The 18,058-nt window shown below is 46.5% G+C and overlaps 1 protein-coding gene across 1 annotated transcript in view; it reads right to left on the bottom strand.

The window, feature by feature from the left end:
* Window positions 1-2,160: 2,160 nt before the first annotated feature.
* Window positions 2,161-18,058, bottom strand: part of LOC120944095 (cytohesin 1 interacting protein) — a 67,837-nt gene continuing 51,939 nt past the window's right edge. The window contains exons 7-8 of the mRNA XM_040357930.1: window positions 11,886-11,952; window positions 2,161-2,697 (exon numbers count right to left, since the gene is read on the bottom strand). Coding sequence (XP_040213864.1) covers window positions 2,225-2,697; window positions 11,886-11,952 — 540 coding nt within the window. The 3' untranslated portion in view covers window positions 2,161-2,224. The remainder of the gene's footprint in view (window positions 2,698-11,885; window positions 11,953-18,058) is intronic.

Raw genomic sequence — 18,058 nt, 5'->3', positions numbered from 1 at the left:
CACGCTGCAGGGTTAACTTAAGCAGGCTCATAAGCTCTGTACAGGTTGCTTCTCTGAACTGTTTTGGGACAAGAAGAGGGAGGTGTTACCTTATTTCCCTGAAAATAAGACCGGGTCTTATATTAATTTTGGTCACAAAAAACAAAATAGGGCTTATTTTCAGGGTAGGGCTTATTTATTCTAAAAATTCTGTGTCCTCTGTCTTACCCTCAAGTTACCCCCTCCCACCCCCCTCCCCCATTGTCAGGTCAGGAGTCCGTTTTTTACATCATTATGAAATCATTGTAATGTTTTACTGGTATGGAGTTCAGTGCAGTTTTATACGGTATAAAATTACTTACCTGTTTAACACCCTTTATAAGTTCCCTCTTCTTCTCTGAGATCTCTGAGGAGATGGGGAAAGAGAATAGCCGAGATTGTGGTGATGTGCACTAAAAAGGGAGCGCAGACATCAGCGGGAGGAGAGGAGAAATAAGACGAGATCGCCGCTGACATCAGTGCACTGAAGACGGAGGGGCCGACGACATCTGGTGGGAGGAGGGGACAAAAGCGAATAGCCGAGATCTCGGCTGATGTCAGCCCGCTCCGTGTGCAGAAGAGGAAGGGGCAGCAGACATTAGCCAGGAGGAAAGAAGAGGACCTCAGCGGTGGGTGTAAACATGTTTCTTTTAAATACAGCAGCAAACTGAGACACTGGACAATATTTACAAAGGGTTTTTAATGAGATTTACTAGAGCTTATTTTCGGAGTAGGGCTTATATTGCAGCCCGTCGTGATAATCCAGTTAGGTCTTATTTTCGGGGGTAGGACTTACTTTCGGGGAAACACGTATGTAGTCACAACACACTTTCAGTCTCAAAGTGAAAATGCTCCTCCTCTATACATACAGTGTAATGAGTGTGCATCATCACTCTAGAGAGCAATGGTCTCAAAACTGCTGGCCTTAGCAAGCTTTTATCCAGCCCTTGGAACACCATTTAATCCAATGATACTAACAGTGGGGCATCATTCCTCCCAATGACACAATGAATGGGGTGCAATGTCTCCCAATGATGCCAACGATGGGGCCCAATTCCTCCCATTGGCACCAAAAATGGGGACCAATGACACCAACGATGGGGCCCAATTCCACCCTATGACACCAGTAATGGGACTCAATGATACCAATGATGGAGCACTATTCCGCCCAATAACACAAATGGTGGTGCACAATTCCTCCCAATGACACCAATTATGTGACTTACGGGTTAAAATAAAAATAAATAAAAAGCCTCTCTTTTCATCCTATGTGCTGGTGGCAGTAAGCACCAGCACAATTGCAAGAGAGGAAGAGGGGAGAGTCACAAGCTTTCCATATCCAGAAGCTAATTATTAGATCCCAGTGACCAAATAAAGTGGTATGGCAGTGACGGAAAGATTTGTATATGTCTTGGTGCCCAAGTGCACCATTAAAGTAAATCTGTTTTTTTTTTAATGGCGAAAAACGATCGTGTGTACGCGGCATGAGGCCTGCATGGGATCATTGCTAAAAAAATGCTTGTATCCCTGTTATTCTTGATCCTGAAACCTGTTTGACTCAATTATTGACCTGCCTTTGGACTATCCCTGCCTGTTAATGTTTGCTACCTACCTGTGTTACTGACCTCAACCTGGACTCTTGACCTAGACTTTGACTATCAATTTTGTACCTCATTGCCTGCAGATTGCCAACTTTTGCTTGTTATTAGCCTTGATCCTGCTCATGAATTTAGTGCCTTTTTGTGCAGTTGTTACCGAACTCAGCTTCTGACCCAGCTTTGCTCTCTACTAAACTGGGTGAATTTGGGGTGCCCTCAGCACTGTGCTTTTGCTTGCCCGACACTAACACTTCCAAGTTTAAGTCCGCTGTTCCAGTTTCTTGCACCTCCGTCCTTCCTTTGCCCTAGAAGTCCCTGTCTCCAACTCCAGGGGGGCTTGGATGGGAATTGTGCAAGAGGCCACCCTCATCATCTTGGGCTCCTCATACAGGTATGTGACACCCCTCCTTCCTCTAGTGTGTGATTAGAAGTTATGTCTGACCCTGTTTGTAATTAGAAATGATGTACTGTGTATCCCTTTTGTATATCCACCCTTACAGTTGTCCTTCCTTAAAATCAAGAAACTTCCAGAGTACAGTCTTCAGATAAGTACATGTAATCACTTGCTTTAATTTATTAATGCTGGTTTTCTGTCTATTGTACAAGAGTCACAATTGAGATTCTTCCTCTTCCACCGATCTCTGGAGACCCGGGATGAACTTCAGGAAATGTTTTCTGATACTCCCTCGCCTGGCTTTCCGAGGTAATGTCCCAAAAAAATTGGAGAGGCTTAAAGAGTCCCAGTTTGGTGACATTGGTTCACTTTCACTGCTAGTTATGCTAATGCTTCTATGGCGTGCTAGTGAAGACTTCCTTAATGAGAGGCCATTGAACTTTAGGATGAAACAGTCTTCTTCAATACTAGACTGCCGACTGAAGGCTTCAGTTCCTGAATCCTCCTCGCATTCAGACATGGACCACAAACCGTCCTCGCTAAGCGTTATGGAACCAGCGTGGCTCTTGGTGCTGCTTGAACTGGACATCCGATGTTTGTTCAAGAAGGAACCTGGTGTGGGGTTCTCAGACATTTTGGAATGAAGGCAGTTCATCTCTTCCCGTATTTTGCGCTCATTCACAGACCCTGAAAATAAAGGATTAAAGACATTACAGTCATGAAGTGCTAGACAGATACTTTCTCTAATTATTTCCTTACTTTTCCTTTACAGTGTATGTAAACCACTGAAATTAAAAATGAACATAATATATCCTCATATAGGGCCAGATTCACATCGAGATACGACGGTGTATCTCCTGATACACCGTCGTATCTCAGAGTTGCGTCGGTCTTATCTATGCGACTGATTCATAGAATCAGTTACGCATAGATATGCCTATGATCCGACAGGTGTAACTGTGTTACACCGTCGGATCTTAACTGCATTTTTAAAATGGCCGCGGGGGGCGTTCTCGCTGATTTACGGCGAGAATATGTAAATCAGCGAGATACGCCAATTCACGAACGTACGCGGGCCCGACGCAGTCACTTTACGTTTACGCAAGGGTTTTCCCGGCGTATAGTTACCCCTGCTTCTATGAGGCGCAGCCAATGTTAAGTATGGCCGTCGTTCCAGCGACGAAATTTGAATTTTTTACGTTGTTTTCCTAAGTCGTTCGCGAATAGGGATTTGCGGAAATGACGCTCACGTCGGCTTCATTGACGTTTTCCGACGTGAGTTGGAGCATGCGCACTGGGCTATTTTTACGGGCCGGCGCATGCGCAGTTCGATCGGCGCGGGGGCGCGCTTAATTTAAATACAAGCCGCCCCCTTTGAATTACGCCGGGCCATTTACACTACGCCGCCGCAAATTACAGAGCAAGTGCTTTGAGAATACGGCACTTGCTCCAGTAAGTTGCGGCGGCGTAGTGTAAATGGCTTACGCTACACCGCCGCAGATTCTATGTGAATCTGGCCCATAGTGTGTACTTGGCAGTGTGTAGGAGCACACTGTTGACTCCCACCCTTAAACACCCCAAAAAGCAACCAAGAGTGGCCCAACCAGAACTCTGTGGCATATCCAACCCTCTGCACCACCAGCTAGAGACCCCACAGCCATAGCACACATGCCCACTATCCAGGGGATGTGCCCTATGGTCAGAAGGAAATGTCCAGACTGCTTTTCCGCTTGATACTTTTTCAAACACATTTACCTATAATCAAGGCATAACAGAATTTCATCGAATCAGCCACACTCCCACAATGTCGTCACATTTCTCAATAAACAGAGGCAATTAATGGAACAATTAACGGAATGCAACAAGTCTGAGAGAGCAAATGCTAAGACATGAGCCCAATGCCAAGGGATCAAAGTCCATCTATTCCTCAAAAAGAGGAATGTGGCTTATCCTTCCTCCTAATAGCATGAGAGACAGTCCTAATGCTCCCCCTCTAAAGGAGAAGCCTGATGGTTAGAAATTTTGCCCACTACATGGTTCCATTTGAGTAGTTCCATCCAAAATAAATGATGGTTGGTGAATCCTCCATCTCTATTTATATTCCTATCGTGCTGTACCCCAAGATGTACCCCAAACCTGGCAGCTCTCAGATTTCAACCCTGCTAACAAACTATAGAGGACACCTTGTGGCCAGCTGGTGTATTACATTGCTGCCTTACCCTATAGGTGTACTGCATTATGTGTGACCATGAGTGGAGCTTTAAGGCCAAACCCTAGGTTTACTTTAAATAGTTCAATTGGGCCATGCTGGTCCAAAGAACCTTTTCCTTTACTAATAGATGTGACCGCTGGGAGCGCTGTAAAAACCCTGTGTAGCATGAGGTACACTCTGTTTTGGCACCGATACAGGGACATTGTGTCCTGTTCCTGAAACAAAATCAAGTTGGGCTAAGAGCTGCTCTGCTATTCACAGAAAGCCTTGTATTTTTATCAGTGAATTCAAGTCTTCCTTTCATTGGCTTATCTGGAAAGACAGGCAGATGATATCCGAATCTCTACCTCAGAGGAAGTCTTGTATTTATTGACAAAATACAAAGCTTCCTGTGAAGGGCTGAGCAGTGCGCAGCCCAATTTAATTTTGTCCTGGCATCAGACAGGAAGTCCCCATACCCCTGCCGGATCACAGCAACGCATTCTGTATGTAGTTAATGGCAGGGCCGATCCTAGGGTCACATACGTCTGGGTGCAGCAATATTTCTGGCGCTCCCACATGGGCGTGGTTATCTTACTAACTCCTCCCCTTTACACATGTTTCTATGGCAACGACTTAAACACAGAGATGCTCCCCTAACATAGACCAAGAGAACACACTTTAGGCACAGACTGCCCCCCAGCGACGTCACTGCTCGGCTGGTCTCTCTCCACACAGAGACAGCCTCTGCTTCGCTCTCCTCCTCAGACAGGGGGAGGGAGGGGGGACGAGCTTGGCAGGAAACACAATGGCGACGGCACGGATGAGGAGGAGGGAGGGGAGCACTCTGGTGCTTCAGTGCCCCCACATTTGTGGTGCCTGGGTGCACTGCACCCCACGCACCTGACTAGGATCAGCCCTGGTTAATGGTACATAAAGCTTATACAGTGCAGACAATGGCCACATCTGTTAGTAAAGGAAATAATTTGTTTGAGTCAGCTTGGCCCACTTGGTATACTCACTAATTCTTATAGTAAGGCCTCATGCACACGGGACGATTTGCAAACTCTCCTAGAAGCCTTTCTTCCTGGCAGTAGCGTTTTGGCAGAAAAAAAAGCCTGACAGTAAAAGTCTATAAAGCTTTTACAAGCGTTTAGGCGCATTTAAAGACGTCAAGAGCTTAGGCGTTATATAATTTCATTGGTCAGATTAATCATTTTATCTGGCCTTTGAAATTAAATAAGGCTCAAGTGCTAAACGCACCTGGTGGTAATGCGGGGTTAGCAGCGTCAATTGTTTTTTTTTTGCCCAAGCTCTGCTGCTCCTGGACACACTGGTAGTGGGGTTTTTCCTGTCCCTAAAAGCCTCTGACACTAAAAGCTGCTAAAAGCCTATGTATGCATAGACACATAGGCTAACATGGAGGGGAGTTTAGAGGCAGGGGAAAAAAACACTAGAAGCGGCTGCAAAAACACCCTGTGTGCATGAGGCTAAGTAAATGTTTCCTTTTCCTACATCTGTAGTGATTTATCAAGCAAATGTCTCATAATAGTTTTAATGATAGAATTGCGGCTTACTGTTACAAGTTGTTATTGAGTTAACTAGGCTTGCTGTTTGAGTTGTAAAATGTTCCGTTGTTCTTTCCAGTTCATGTAATTCCTTTTATTGGGATTTTTTTTTTTTATTATTTGTAAAAGGGAAATGGTAGTGTATTCTCAGTAAGTACACATTTTGAGTTGTTATTGAATTTGTACTGGACAGCAGGGCTGGTGCTCTAGACAAGCCCAGCTACTTGCACAAATCCCCCCCCCCCCCCACACAAACAAATAAAAAAATTAAATAAAAAAAACAGTAGAAAATGTTATTAAAAAAAACGAAACATGAAACTGAAAAATTTCTCCAGCAAACATCATCCAAACCTGCAGCAGTATGCGCAATGTGTGGGGAACACTGGCGGCAGTGGGAAGCCAGCCTGGACTGGGACAAAAAACAGGCCCGGGCATATTAAACTGAGCAACCCATTTTTATCAGAAGAGAGCACAGCAGGGTCGGGAGAGAGGAAACAGCAGAGCTGGGAGAGTAGAAACAGCGGAGTCGGGAGAGTCAAAAGTGGGGCCGGGGGAGAGGAAATAGCCGGGCGGGAGAGAGGAAATAGCGGGGTGGGAGAGAGGAAATAGCGGGGCGGGAGAGAGGAAATAGCGAGGCTGGGAGAGAGGAAATAGCGGGGCGGGAGAGAGGAAATAGCGGGGGGGAGGGAGAGAGGAAATAGCAGGGTGGGAGAGAGGAAATAGCGGGGCGGGAGAGAGGAAATAGCAGGGCGGGAGAGAGGAAATAGCGGGGCGGGAGAGAGGAAATAGCAGGGCGGGAGAGAGGAAATAGCGGGCGGGAGAGAGGAAATAGCGGGGCGGGAGAGAGGAAATAGCGGGGCGGGAGAGAGGAAATAGCAGGGCGGGAGAGAGGAAATAGCGGGGCGGGAGAGAGGAAATAGCAGGGCGGGAGAGAGGAAATAGCGGGGCGGGAGAGAGGAAATAGCGGGGCGGGAGAGAGGAAATAGCGAGGCTGGGAGAGAGGAAATAGCGGGGCGGGAGAGAGGAAATAGCGAGGCTGGGAGAGAGGAAATAGCGGGGCGGGAGAGTCAAAAGTGGGGCAGGGGGAGAGAAAATAGCTGGGCGGGAGAGAGGAAATAGCGGGGCTGGGAGAGAGGAAATAGCGGGGCGGGACAGAGGAAATAACGGGGCTGGGAGAGATCAATACAGGGCCAGGGGAGCAGAAACTGTGGAGTCGGGAAAGATAAAAGCAGGGCCCGGGGGAGAGATCAAAGCAGGGCTGGGGGAGAGATCAAAGCAGGGCTGGGGGAGAGATCAAAGCAGGGCTGGGGGAGAGATCAAAGCAGGGCTGGGGGAGAGATCAAAGCAGGGCTGAGGGAGAAGAAACAGCAGAGATGGGAGAGATCAAAGTGTGGTCAGGAGAGTGGACAGCAAGGCCGGAACAGAGGAAACAGCGGGGCCGGGAGATATCAAAGTGGGGACGGGAGAGCAAAGCCGGGAGAGAGGAAACAGGGGAGCCAGGAGAGAGGAAACAGGGGAGCCGGGAGATATCAAAGAGGGGCAGGGGGGGAGGAAACAGCAGAGTCGGGAGCGATCAAAGCCTTCCTGGGAGAGTGGACTGCGAGGCCGAAACAGCAGGCCGGAAGAGAGGAAACAGCGGAGCCATGAGAGATCAAATGGGGCCAGTACAACGGACAGCGAGGCTGTGAGAGGAAAGAGGACCTAGATAGGAGGAGTGACATATAAATCCCCTCCATTTCCCTCCTGCAGCCGGCTTCTCCTCTCCCTCCTGCAGGCATTCAGCAGCTGCAGGGGATGGGTTTCTCTACACGCCTCTGTCTTGTTAGGACATGCTGTGGTTACGCCCTAGGCTCTGCCTAGTTTGCCTAGTGGTAGCACTGGCCCTGCTGGTTGGTAACTTTTAATAGTACTTTCACACTTTACCTGCTTGCTGTTCCATGTGTTTAAAGACCAGTCCCTGTTTCCAGACCCCCCAGAACCGCCCCCTGGCCTTCATCATTTTATTATTTATTTAATTATACAATAATTGTATCTCATGTCTCCAGTTCCCTTATGTGTTACATGTGGTCTGTCCTCTGCCTTTACAGAGCTCACTATTAAACTCAAAATCAAAAATGAAAAATATTGCATAATAGCAATTCTTCGATATGGTGGCTGCATTCGATTTCTTTTTAGGTTTATTTTCACCTGATGATCTGGCCAGTAAGTCTGTTATTTTTAACCTTTCTTTAACAGACCGAGCTGTCCAACAAAAGTGACTGTTAAATTGTTGAGACAAACCATTGCGCTGCGCGTCCTCACTGGTCTCCGCTCTCTTCTGGGACCTGTGTGTTTCCCAGAAAACAGCGGGGGGGGGGGGATGGTTGACGTAGACCCCCTCAGATTCTGCGGGGGTCTATGCCCCGGAAGTGGTTGCAAATACCTATATTATACAGGTATCTGCACCCACCCCGAAGGGTGCCAAATGTGACACCGGAGGGGGGAGGGTTCCAAAAAGCGGAGATTCCATTTTTGTGTGGACCTCCGCTTTAAGTCATGGACACACGGGTTGAATGCCAGGTGACATCGGCCCCTTCAATAAAAACTCAGCCGACATTTGACCCGTGTGTATAGCACCCTGTCCAACAAAAGCCGGTCATTTTGGCAGAAGATGGCCCATTTGTCCGGCTTCTGTCAGACGGGCATGCTGAAAAACCAGCATTCAACAGGCTCCCGCGGCGCTCAGCACTCCCAGCCAATGGCTGAAAGCACTAACCGGAGTATTCTGGCATGGGGGGCCGTCCCCTTGTCAGAACACAACAGCTCAGCAGGGGAGATCACTGTACTAATGTTGGATTGTTAGTACAGTGGCTCCGACCAGAGCTGAAAACAAAAATAGTAGTATGTGCCAGGCTTTAGGCTTTTTTCCTTTTATTTTCACCAGGTAACTCAGCTAGTAAGTCTGTAATTTTTCAACGTCCTTGACAGATCGAAAGTGTCAGTTAGAGGGTTGAGACAAACCATTTAATGCTGACAGGGCTGCTTAAAATGATCGGCTTTTATTTATGTAAAACCTTTATCCCAAAAGGAACAAAACTGTTGCTGTAACTGATTATAAAATGTTACCTGGAGTTCAACATTCATTTGTGAGTCAAGTCTATTTAAATCTGCTAGCACATTTAACACTACCTTCTCCCCAGGCGGACAGTGCTGCTATTTAAAGTGGTTGTAAACCCTTACAGACCACTTTGACCCACTGGAAAGCCTAGATTAAAGCTTACCTGTAGGTCCAAGAAATATCTCCTACACGGTTAAGGAGATATTTCCAAGAAAGACAGCGCCAATGTCTATGGCGCATGCGGCGTAGACAATGGCGCGCAGGTGCACTGAGCGGCTCCCACGCGCATGCGCGGGAGTGACGTCATCGCTGCTCCGGCCAGTCACAGCGCCGGAGCAGCGATACTCGGAAGTCACTCCGGGTATCGTGGCGGTGACGGAGGACGTGTCCCAGGACCGCTGCGGGGGCTTCGTTCTCAGGTAAGTACCGTATTTATCGGCGTATATCGCGCACTATTTTCCCCTTAAAATAAGGGGAAAATCGTGGGTGCGCGATATACGCCGATAGCCGCTTCCCGCGCTCAGTTTGAAATCCTGCTCCGACATATACCGAGTGCAGTACACTCGGGTACATTCGGCTAGTCTCGGCTTCGCTCGTGCTCACGCATAAACGTCACAGAGTGTGAGCGCGAGCGACGCCGAGCCTTGCCGAATGTACCTGAGTGTACTGCACTCGGTATATGTCGGCGGAGGCGTTTGAACTGAGCGCGGGAAGCGGGGACTCGACTTGAGGCGCGAGCTGGAGAAGCCGGGAGGACACCATCGAGGCCGGAGACGGACGCCGGACCGGACGATGGACGCTGGGAAGACACCAAAACTGTAAGTAATAAAATCATATAACTTTTTTTTACAGGAATTTCGGGGGCAACTTTAGGGGTGCGCGGTATACGCGGGAGCACGTTATACCGCGATAAATACAGTAATTCATAATGAGCTAGTAGATCCCATGAAGCCACTACAGTAGTACCTTGGATTACAAGCAAAATTCATTCCAGAAGAATGCTTGTAATCCATAGCACTTGTATATCAAAGTGCGTTTCCCTATAGGAATCAATGAGAACTCAGATAATGCGTACCAGTGCCACTGCTGTTGTATGCAGTACTGCATGTGGCCAGAGGGGCAGGGGCACCGGAGGTACTCGGAAACACTCGATGACACTCGGAGACCACTCAAAGACGCTCGGAGACACTCAGGAACCGAGTGTCTCCATGTGCCTCTGAGGGTTTTCGAGCAGTCTCCGACGCCCCTGCACCTCTGGCCACATGGCATACCCCAGAGGCTTGAATCCTGCTTGTCTCAAAAAATAAATAAAAATACTGGACCAGATTCAGAAAGAAGTTACGCTGGCGTATCTATTACGCCGCGTAACTTCTAGGATGCTCCGGCGTATCTTTTTTCTGTATTCAGAAAACAAGATACGCCGGAATTTCGCTAAGACCTGACTGGCGTAAGTCTCTTACGCCGTCGTATCTTAGTTGCATATTTAAGCTGGCCGCTAGGTGGCGCTTCCGTCTATTTACGCAAGGAATATGCAAATTAGGTAGATACGTCGATTCAGAAACGTACGTCCGCCCGGCGCATTTTTTTACTTCGTTTATGTTAGGCTTTTTCCGGCTTAAAGTTACCCCTGCTATATGAGGCGTATCCTATGTTAAGTATGGACGTCGGGCCAGCGTCAAATTTTCCGTCGATTACGTTGTTTGCGTAAGTCGTTCGCGAATAGGGCCTTGTGTAATTACATTCACGTCTAAAGCATTGGCTTTTTACGGGTTAATTTGGAGCATGCGCACTTGGTTATGTTCACGGACGGCGCATGCGCCGTTAGTCAAAAACGTCAAATACGTGGGGTCAGCCTTCATTACCATACAACACGCCAACTACATGGATATTTTAAATTCCGCGGGCTTACGCCGGGCCACATACGCTACGCCGCCTTAACTTAGGGTGCAGGTTCTTTCTGAATACAGAACCTGCCTCACTAAGTTACGGCGGCGTAGCGTATCGGAGATACGCTACGCCCGCACAAATTTACGCTGGGCTATTTGAATCTGGCCCACTGTATTCATTGGCGTATAACACTCACTTTTTTACCCTGAAAATAGAGGATACACTGTGCCTGCGTGTTATACGCAGGGGGCTGTGGAAAGTTTTTTTCCTGAAACTTCCCTCTTAAAGCGGTCCTCCACCCTAAAGTGGAGTCCCGCTGATCGGAACCCTCCCCCCCTCCGGTGTCACTTTTGACACCTTTCAGGGGGGAGGGGGGTGCAGACACCTGTCTAAAGACAGGTATTTGCACCCACTTCCGGCCACACGATACGGGCGAAAGACGGGCATTCCGTCACATCCCGTCTGTCGCCCGTTGTGTGCTGGGAACACTCGGCTCCCAGCACACAGCGTGTGAGCCAATCGGCGGGGGCAGCGCGACTCGCGCATGCGCCGTAGGGAACCGGGCAGTGAAGCCGCAGCGCTTCACTTCCTGGTTCCCTCAGCGTGGATGGCGGGGGGGCAGCAGAGTGACGAGCGATCGCTCGTGCTCTGCTGCGATCGGCGCTGGACTCCAGGACAGGTAAGTGTCCTATTATTAAGTCAGCAGCTGCAGTATTTGTAGCTGCTGACTTTTAATATTTTGTTCCCATGGCACATCCGCTTTAAAGTTAGGGTGCGTGTTATACGCCTGTGCGTGTTATACGCCGATAAATACGGTAGCTCATATTGCAAAACGCTCGTAAACCATGTTACTCACGATCCAAAGTATTACTGAACATCTAAGGATTAGTAAACTTCAATATACTGTATACAATTTTATATTTGAGTTTAATACCATTTTAATGTTGGGTCCACAAGACAGGAAGTAAAAGGACATGTTCCACAAAATAAATGACAGGGGTTTTAACAGTTTCCTGCGATATCCCATATAGGAAAAGGGTTTAGCTGAATATCTACTTCTAGAAAATTAACATTATTATCGTCAGACATAAAAATCACAAGCAGGGGACTAATTAATAACTGATTTGATTACCATAAAGCAGTTGATGCTCTTTTCTTAGGAGGATCTGTAGCTCTTTCCATTTCGCCCGGAAGTCTTGCTGTGAATATAAAGAAAAGTTCTGTTTAATTTTATTACCAAATTTAAAGAGTGTGCCTGTAACCTACAGAAAACGGAGGAGAGGGGGGAGAACCCTAAAGTTGTCCTTGTCTCCAGCAAAAAGGGGAGAGGGAACTAGCAGCGGTTAAACCTGAATTAATCCTTATTAAATAGTAAATGTGGTAGAAAAATAGTTTATCAAGAAAGGCATAATCAATAGGTAATTGCACACAGTAGACAATGAAAAAATGACAACGTTGTCAAACTAAAAGCGCATGCCCATGAGCTCAACACCAAAGCCAGTCACACTGTCAGGCCTCGTACACACGACCGAGGAACTCGACGGGCGAAACACATAGTTTTGCTCGTCGAGTTCCTTGTTAGGCTGCATTCACACCTGAGCGTTTTGTCGCCTGAAGCGCGACGCTCAAAGACGCTAGAGGGGAAAAATAACATTATTCTCTATGGAGATGGTCCACATCTCCAACGCAAAACGCAGAACGCCGAAAGAACGCCGAACGCCTGAATTTCAAACAAGTCCCGGACCCTTTTTTGACGCGCGAATCGGGCGGCTTGGGCGTTTTACATTGATGCCAATGACCTGTACAAAACCGCGGGGAAAAATGCCGCGCAATGTCACGCAAAATCGCGGTAAAAAACGCCGCAAATCGCCTACGCCTAGGTGTGAATGCAGCCTTAGGCTGTCGAGGAACTCGACAAGCCAATTTTCTCCATTCCCGTCGAGGAAATAGAGAACTTGCTCTCTTTTTGGCTGGTCGAGTTCCTCGACAGTTTTCTCGTCAAAATGTACACACGACCGGTTTCCTTTTTGCCGAGAAACTCGGTCGTGTGTACAAGGCCTGACTCAACACAGATGAATAATTGTGAATAATTGTGGTTAAGATCAACAGTGAGGTCAAACAGAGGACTGAGAGGGTCCTGGGAAACCTTGGTGGCACGCACTACTAATTGGTCTTATGCTCAATCACAGGGCCGATCCTAGGCAGGGTGCGCGGGGTGCTTCACACCCAGTCACCGCAGAGGTGGGGGCGCAAAGCCCCAAAGTGCTCCCCTCCCTCCTCCTTGTCTGTGTCCAGAGGCAGAGCGCATGTAGCGGGTGCTGCGGTTCCCCATCCCACTTGCTCTCTCCGCTGGCAACTGACAAGAGCGCATACCTCCCGCTGTCCCCGGAATCCGAGTTGGGTACCAGAGCGGAGCCTAGTACTGGAACACGTTCCGGTACTAGACTCCACTAATTAATTCTGTCTGGTACGCGTGGAGCAGTCTCCTGTCTGCCCCGCCCCCTCTGTGCATGTCGGCTCTTCTCCCATAGGCGGTGTGATGAGAGGCTTCGGGGTTGGCCAGAGCTGCTGCCAATCATCCCGTGCACTCTCTGAAAAAATGCTCTCCGAGTGCCACCCTCCTAGTAACCAAAGATGCAACGTATGCCCAGCCCCCTGTAATGTGAGACCTTGCCACGGTGAGGTCTCCCAAAAGTGTGGACGAGTACCTGTCAAAAAAATACATGTACCCTGAATGGTGGCAAATGTGGCAGCAGAGGGGGGGAGGAAGCAAACAAGTAGAGCTTTCCCTTTTGGGTGGAGTTACGCTTTAAAGCAGTAGATAAGATTTCGTGAATTGAGCCCAATGGCTCCTTCTTCATAATGCTGTAGCCTAGCAACCAGCTACATATACTGTATGTATATAATTTGTTCATATATTATGTTTAGGAATAAACATAAAATGCTCACTTTAACTGGTAAATATAAAAAAATAATAATAATAACTATTAGCCAGATTCAGGAAACTTACGACGGGCGTATCAGTAGATACGCCGTCGTAACTCCGAATCCGCACCGTCGTCACATTAAGCGTATGCTCAAACTGAGATACGCTTAAATGTTGCTAAGATACGACCGGCGTAAGTCTCCTACGCCGTCGTATCTTAACTGCATATTTACACTGGCAGCTAGGGACGTGTACGCTGATTTATGCCTAAAATATGTAAATCAGAGAGATACGCCTATTCACGAACGTACGCCCGGCCGTCGCAGTAAAGATACGCCGTTTACGTAAGCCGTTTTCAGGCCTAAAGATATTCCACCAAAAAGATGGCGCAGCCAATGTTAAGTATGGACGTCGGACCCGCATCAAATTTAACATTTTTTATGTCGTTTGTGTAAGTCGTCCGTGAATGGGGCTGGGCGTAATTTACGTTAACGTCGAATACCCTTTGCGGCGTAATTTGGAGCATGCGCACTGGGATATGTCCAAAAAACGTCAATCACGGCGGCTCACGATTCATTTCCATAAAACACGCCCACCTCTTCACAATTTGAATTAGGCGCGCTTAGGCCGGCACATTTACGCTACACCGCCGTAACTTAGGATGCAAGTGCTTTGTGAATACAGCACTTGCCTCTCTAACTTACGTCGGCGTAGCGTATATGCGATACGCTACGCCTGCCTAACGTTAGGCTCAACTACCTGAATCCAGCTATATATATTTTTTCAAGCTCTGAGAATTTAAAACATGTGATTTATAGGATATGAAACACTAACTCAATCTTATGTAACTGTCTGCAGATTGAGTACAGGAAACCAAACTAAGACACACTCCTATACTTTGATTCTGAAGAGTTACAGAAAAATACAAAGCCTGTAACAGAGAAAATATGTATATATATTACCTGTGCAATGAATCTTGTAAAGAGACTGTACCGACCTTTACTTAGATGTATTTATTTTGTCAATTAAAAAATAAAACTACCTTGACTGTAGTGCAGTGGAGCGATTGCCTGTCTTCACACCTAGCAAATCTGTAAAATCTAAATAACCACAATGCTCGGAAATACAGACTCAACGTTTCCTTTGGTGAGATTCTGTCACGCAGCACTGAAATGTAGGCCTAGCAAATGCAAAGTGGGGAATTTGTCTTTTTTATTGTCGGTAACCCCCTTTCCCCATTGTGCTGTGTACTTGACATTGCATTGAATTCTAAAGAAAGTCAACCCCATTTATCAAGGCATACAAAAAATTGCAGGACTTAATTAATCGAAATGTGTCACCGAAAAAATGGTTCTTGTCTCTCCCAAAAGTCAGGCAGATTCAAATTTGAACAAAATATCTGCGCTAACTTAACCACTTCATTACTGGGCACTTAAACCCCCTTTGTGCCCAGACCAATTTTCAGCTTTCAGCGCTGACGCCTTTTGAATGACAATTGCGCTGTCATACAAAACTGTACCCAAATTATATTTTTATAATTTTTTTCCCACAAAGTGAGCTTTCTTTTGGTGGTATTTGATCATCTCTGCGATTTCTTGACAATTGCGCTGTCATACAACACTGTACCCAAATTATATTTTTATCATTTTTTTCCCACAAAGTGAGCTTTCTTTTGGTGGTATTTGATCATCTCTGCGATTTATTTTTTTTGCGCTATAAACATAAAAAGACCAAAATTAAAAAAAAAAAAACACAATATTATTTACTAATAAATAAATAAAAATGTCCCTCGGTTTAGGCCAATACGTATTCTTCTACATATTTTTGTTAAAAAAAAATCACAATAAGCATATATTGATTGGTTTGCGCAAAAGTTATAGCGCCTACAAAATAGGGGATAGATTTATGATTTTTTTTTTTTACTAGTAATGGCGGCGATCTGCGATTTTTTTGTCAGACCTGCGATATTGCGGCGGACTTATCGGACACTTTTGACACAATTTTGGGACCATTCACATTTATACAGCGATCAGTGCTATAAAAATGCACTAATTACTGTATAAATGTGACTGGCAGTGAAGGGGTTAACACTAGGGGGTGAGGAAGGGATTAAATGTGTATCCTGGGTGTGTTCCAACTGTGTGGGGGGAGGGGGGTGACTGGGGGAGGTGACCGATGCTGTGTCCCTATGTACAAGGGACTCAGATCGGTCTCCTCTCTCCCCTGACAGGACGTGGAGCTCTGTGTGTTTTTTTTACCAAAAATATGTAGAATACATTTTGGCCCAAACTGATGAAGAAATTTGTTTTTGTTTTTTTAATTTGGGGGTATTTATTATAGCAAAAAGTAAATTTTTTTATTTTTTTTAATTGTTAGTTTTTTTTTTGTTTATAGCGCAAAGAATAAAAATCGCAGAGGTGATCAAATACCACCAAAAGAAAGCTCTATTTGTGGGAAAAAAAGGATGTAAATTTTGTTTGGGTACAGCGCAATTGTCAGTTAAAGCGACGCAGCGCGTATGGCAATAAATGGCCCGGTCATTAAGGGGGAAAATGTTACAGTCTGTAAGTGGTTAAAGAGGAATTAAACTGAAAGAAATACTCACCTTACTCCAGTCATGTGGCAGTTAAATCCTTTTCCTGCCGCTGTCATCTTCTCTCCCACTATTTCCAGGTTCCGGGTGCCTCCTGATTGGAATGTACACATGATTTTGTCATTGCGGCACAGCAGGAGTGAGCCGAGAATGTACGCTGCACATGTGCAGCTTAGTGTGCATTCAATAGAAGACTGCAAGCATGCAGGTAAGTGTTTGTTATAGCAGAAGAGACATTGCATATCTCTTCTGCTAAAAAGAGCTGCCTGCTTGCATTTTTTAGTAGTTCCCTTTTAGGTCCACTTTAAGTAGCTGCTAGCCATCTTGCAAATGTCAGTAACCAAAGGAAGACCTTCTTAGAGTGGAGTTCCCCCCAAAAATTGAACTTTTTCAGAACCCCCCCTCCCCTCTGGGACATTTGGCACCTTTCAGGGGGGAGGAGGGAGCAGATACCTGTGACAGCAGGGACAGAACGCTCAGCACGACCCGCGCATGCGCAGTAGGGAACCAGGAAGTGAAGCCGCAAGTCTTCACTTCCTGATTCCCTTACTGAAGATGGCGGCGTCTCCACCCGAGAGCTGAGGGACAGATCGGTTTCGGGTGAGGATATCGAGGGCGCCCTGGACAGGTAAGTAATATCCTAATATGTCCTAATATTAACCTCCCTGGCGGTATGATTCTGTCTGGAATTACGTACCAAAAGCGGTACATTTATTTTGCAAGGAAATTGGTGTTTTATACTGTAGGCCTGTAATTTTTAGAAATAACTCACTTAAATCTGACCAAGCAAGAGTCTTGTAGGCATCCCGGGTATGATTTTTTTTTTTTAAAACAAAATTATAAATTATAATATAATAAATAATTATAAATAATTATAACAAATAATAATATAATTATAATAAAAATTATTCAATAATGTAATCAACTCAAAATCACTGAAATTTGCAGTTGCAGAATTGTCGCTGTCATTATTTTATTTTTTTTATGACGAATTTCCCCGCAAATCGCTATCGCACAATTCTGCAAGTGATTATAATTTATTATCGCTGTTTTCTAGCTGATCTAAAACCATTTTTGACATAAAGGGACACTTTTGGACAATCTACAGTTTGCAGGCAGAAATGACATTTTTTATTATATAAAAGTACATGTAGGACACTGGGCAGACCACTAGGGACAAGGGGTGTGTGTATTTTTTACATACAGTACTGTAATCTATAAGATTACAGTATACTGTATGTAATGTGTTTGTTTACTTTTTTGAATTTGGCGCCGTTCTCCGTCCCCGTGCGTCGTAACGTCGCAGGGAACGGAGATCGGCGTCACACGGGGACTGTGAATCGAGCGAGGAGGTCCCGCTCGCTCACACAGCGGGTGGCATCGCTGGATCCAGGGACAAGGTGAGTAAACCAAGCCTGTGGATCCAGCGAAAGGTAAGCCCGTCCAGCCCGAGCGCGACTCGGGTTTGCCGATCCTAACATGTAAAACCAACCCCGAGTCGCGCTCGGGTTTACCGTCAGGGGGGTTAAAAGCCAGCAGCTGTAGTATTTGTAGCTGCTGACTTTCATTTTTTTTTGGGGGCGGAACTCCACTTTAACTTCTTGAGGCCCGCGCTATAGCCGAATGACGGCTTCAGCGCGGACCTGAAAGTCCAGGAGGACGTCAATTGACGTCTGCCCCTTTGCTCGTTCAAGCGCGCAGCGGGGAAATTCTGTGCTGGCCCGTGTCCCTTGGACACAGCCAATCACAGTGAACGGCCAATCAGAGTGGCCGTTTGCTATGCAAT

The sequence above is a fragment of the Rana temporaria genome, chromosome 6, assembly GCF_905171775.1.
Source record: "Rana temporaria chromosome 6, aRanTem1.1, whole genome shotgun sequence".
Lineage (NCBI taxonomy): Eukaryota > Metazoa > Chordata > Amphibia > Anura > Ranidae > Rana > Rana temporaria.
Note: the sequence above shows the minus strand (reverse complement) of the source record. Positions and strands in the feature narration are given on the sequence as shown.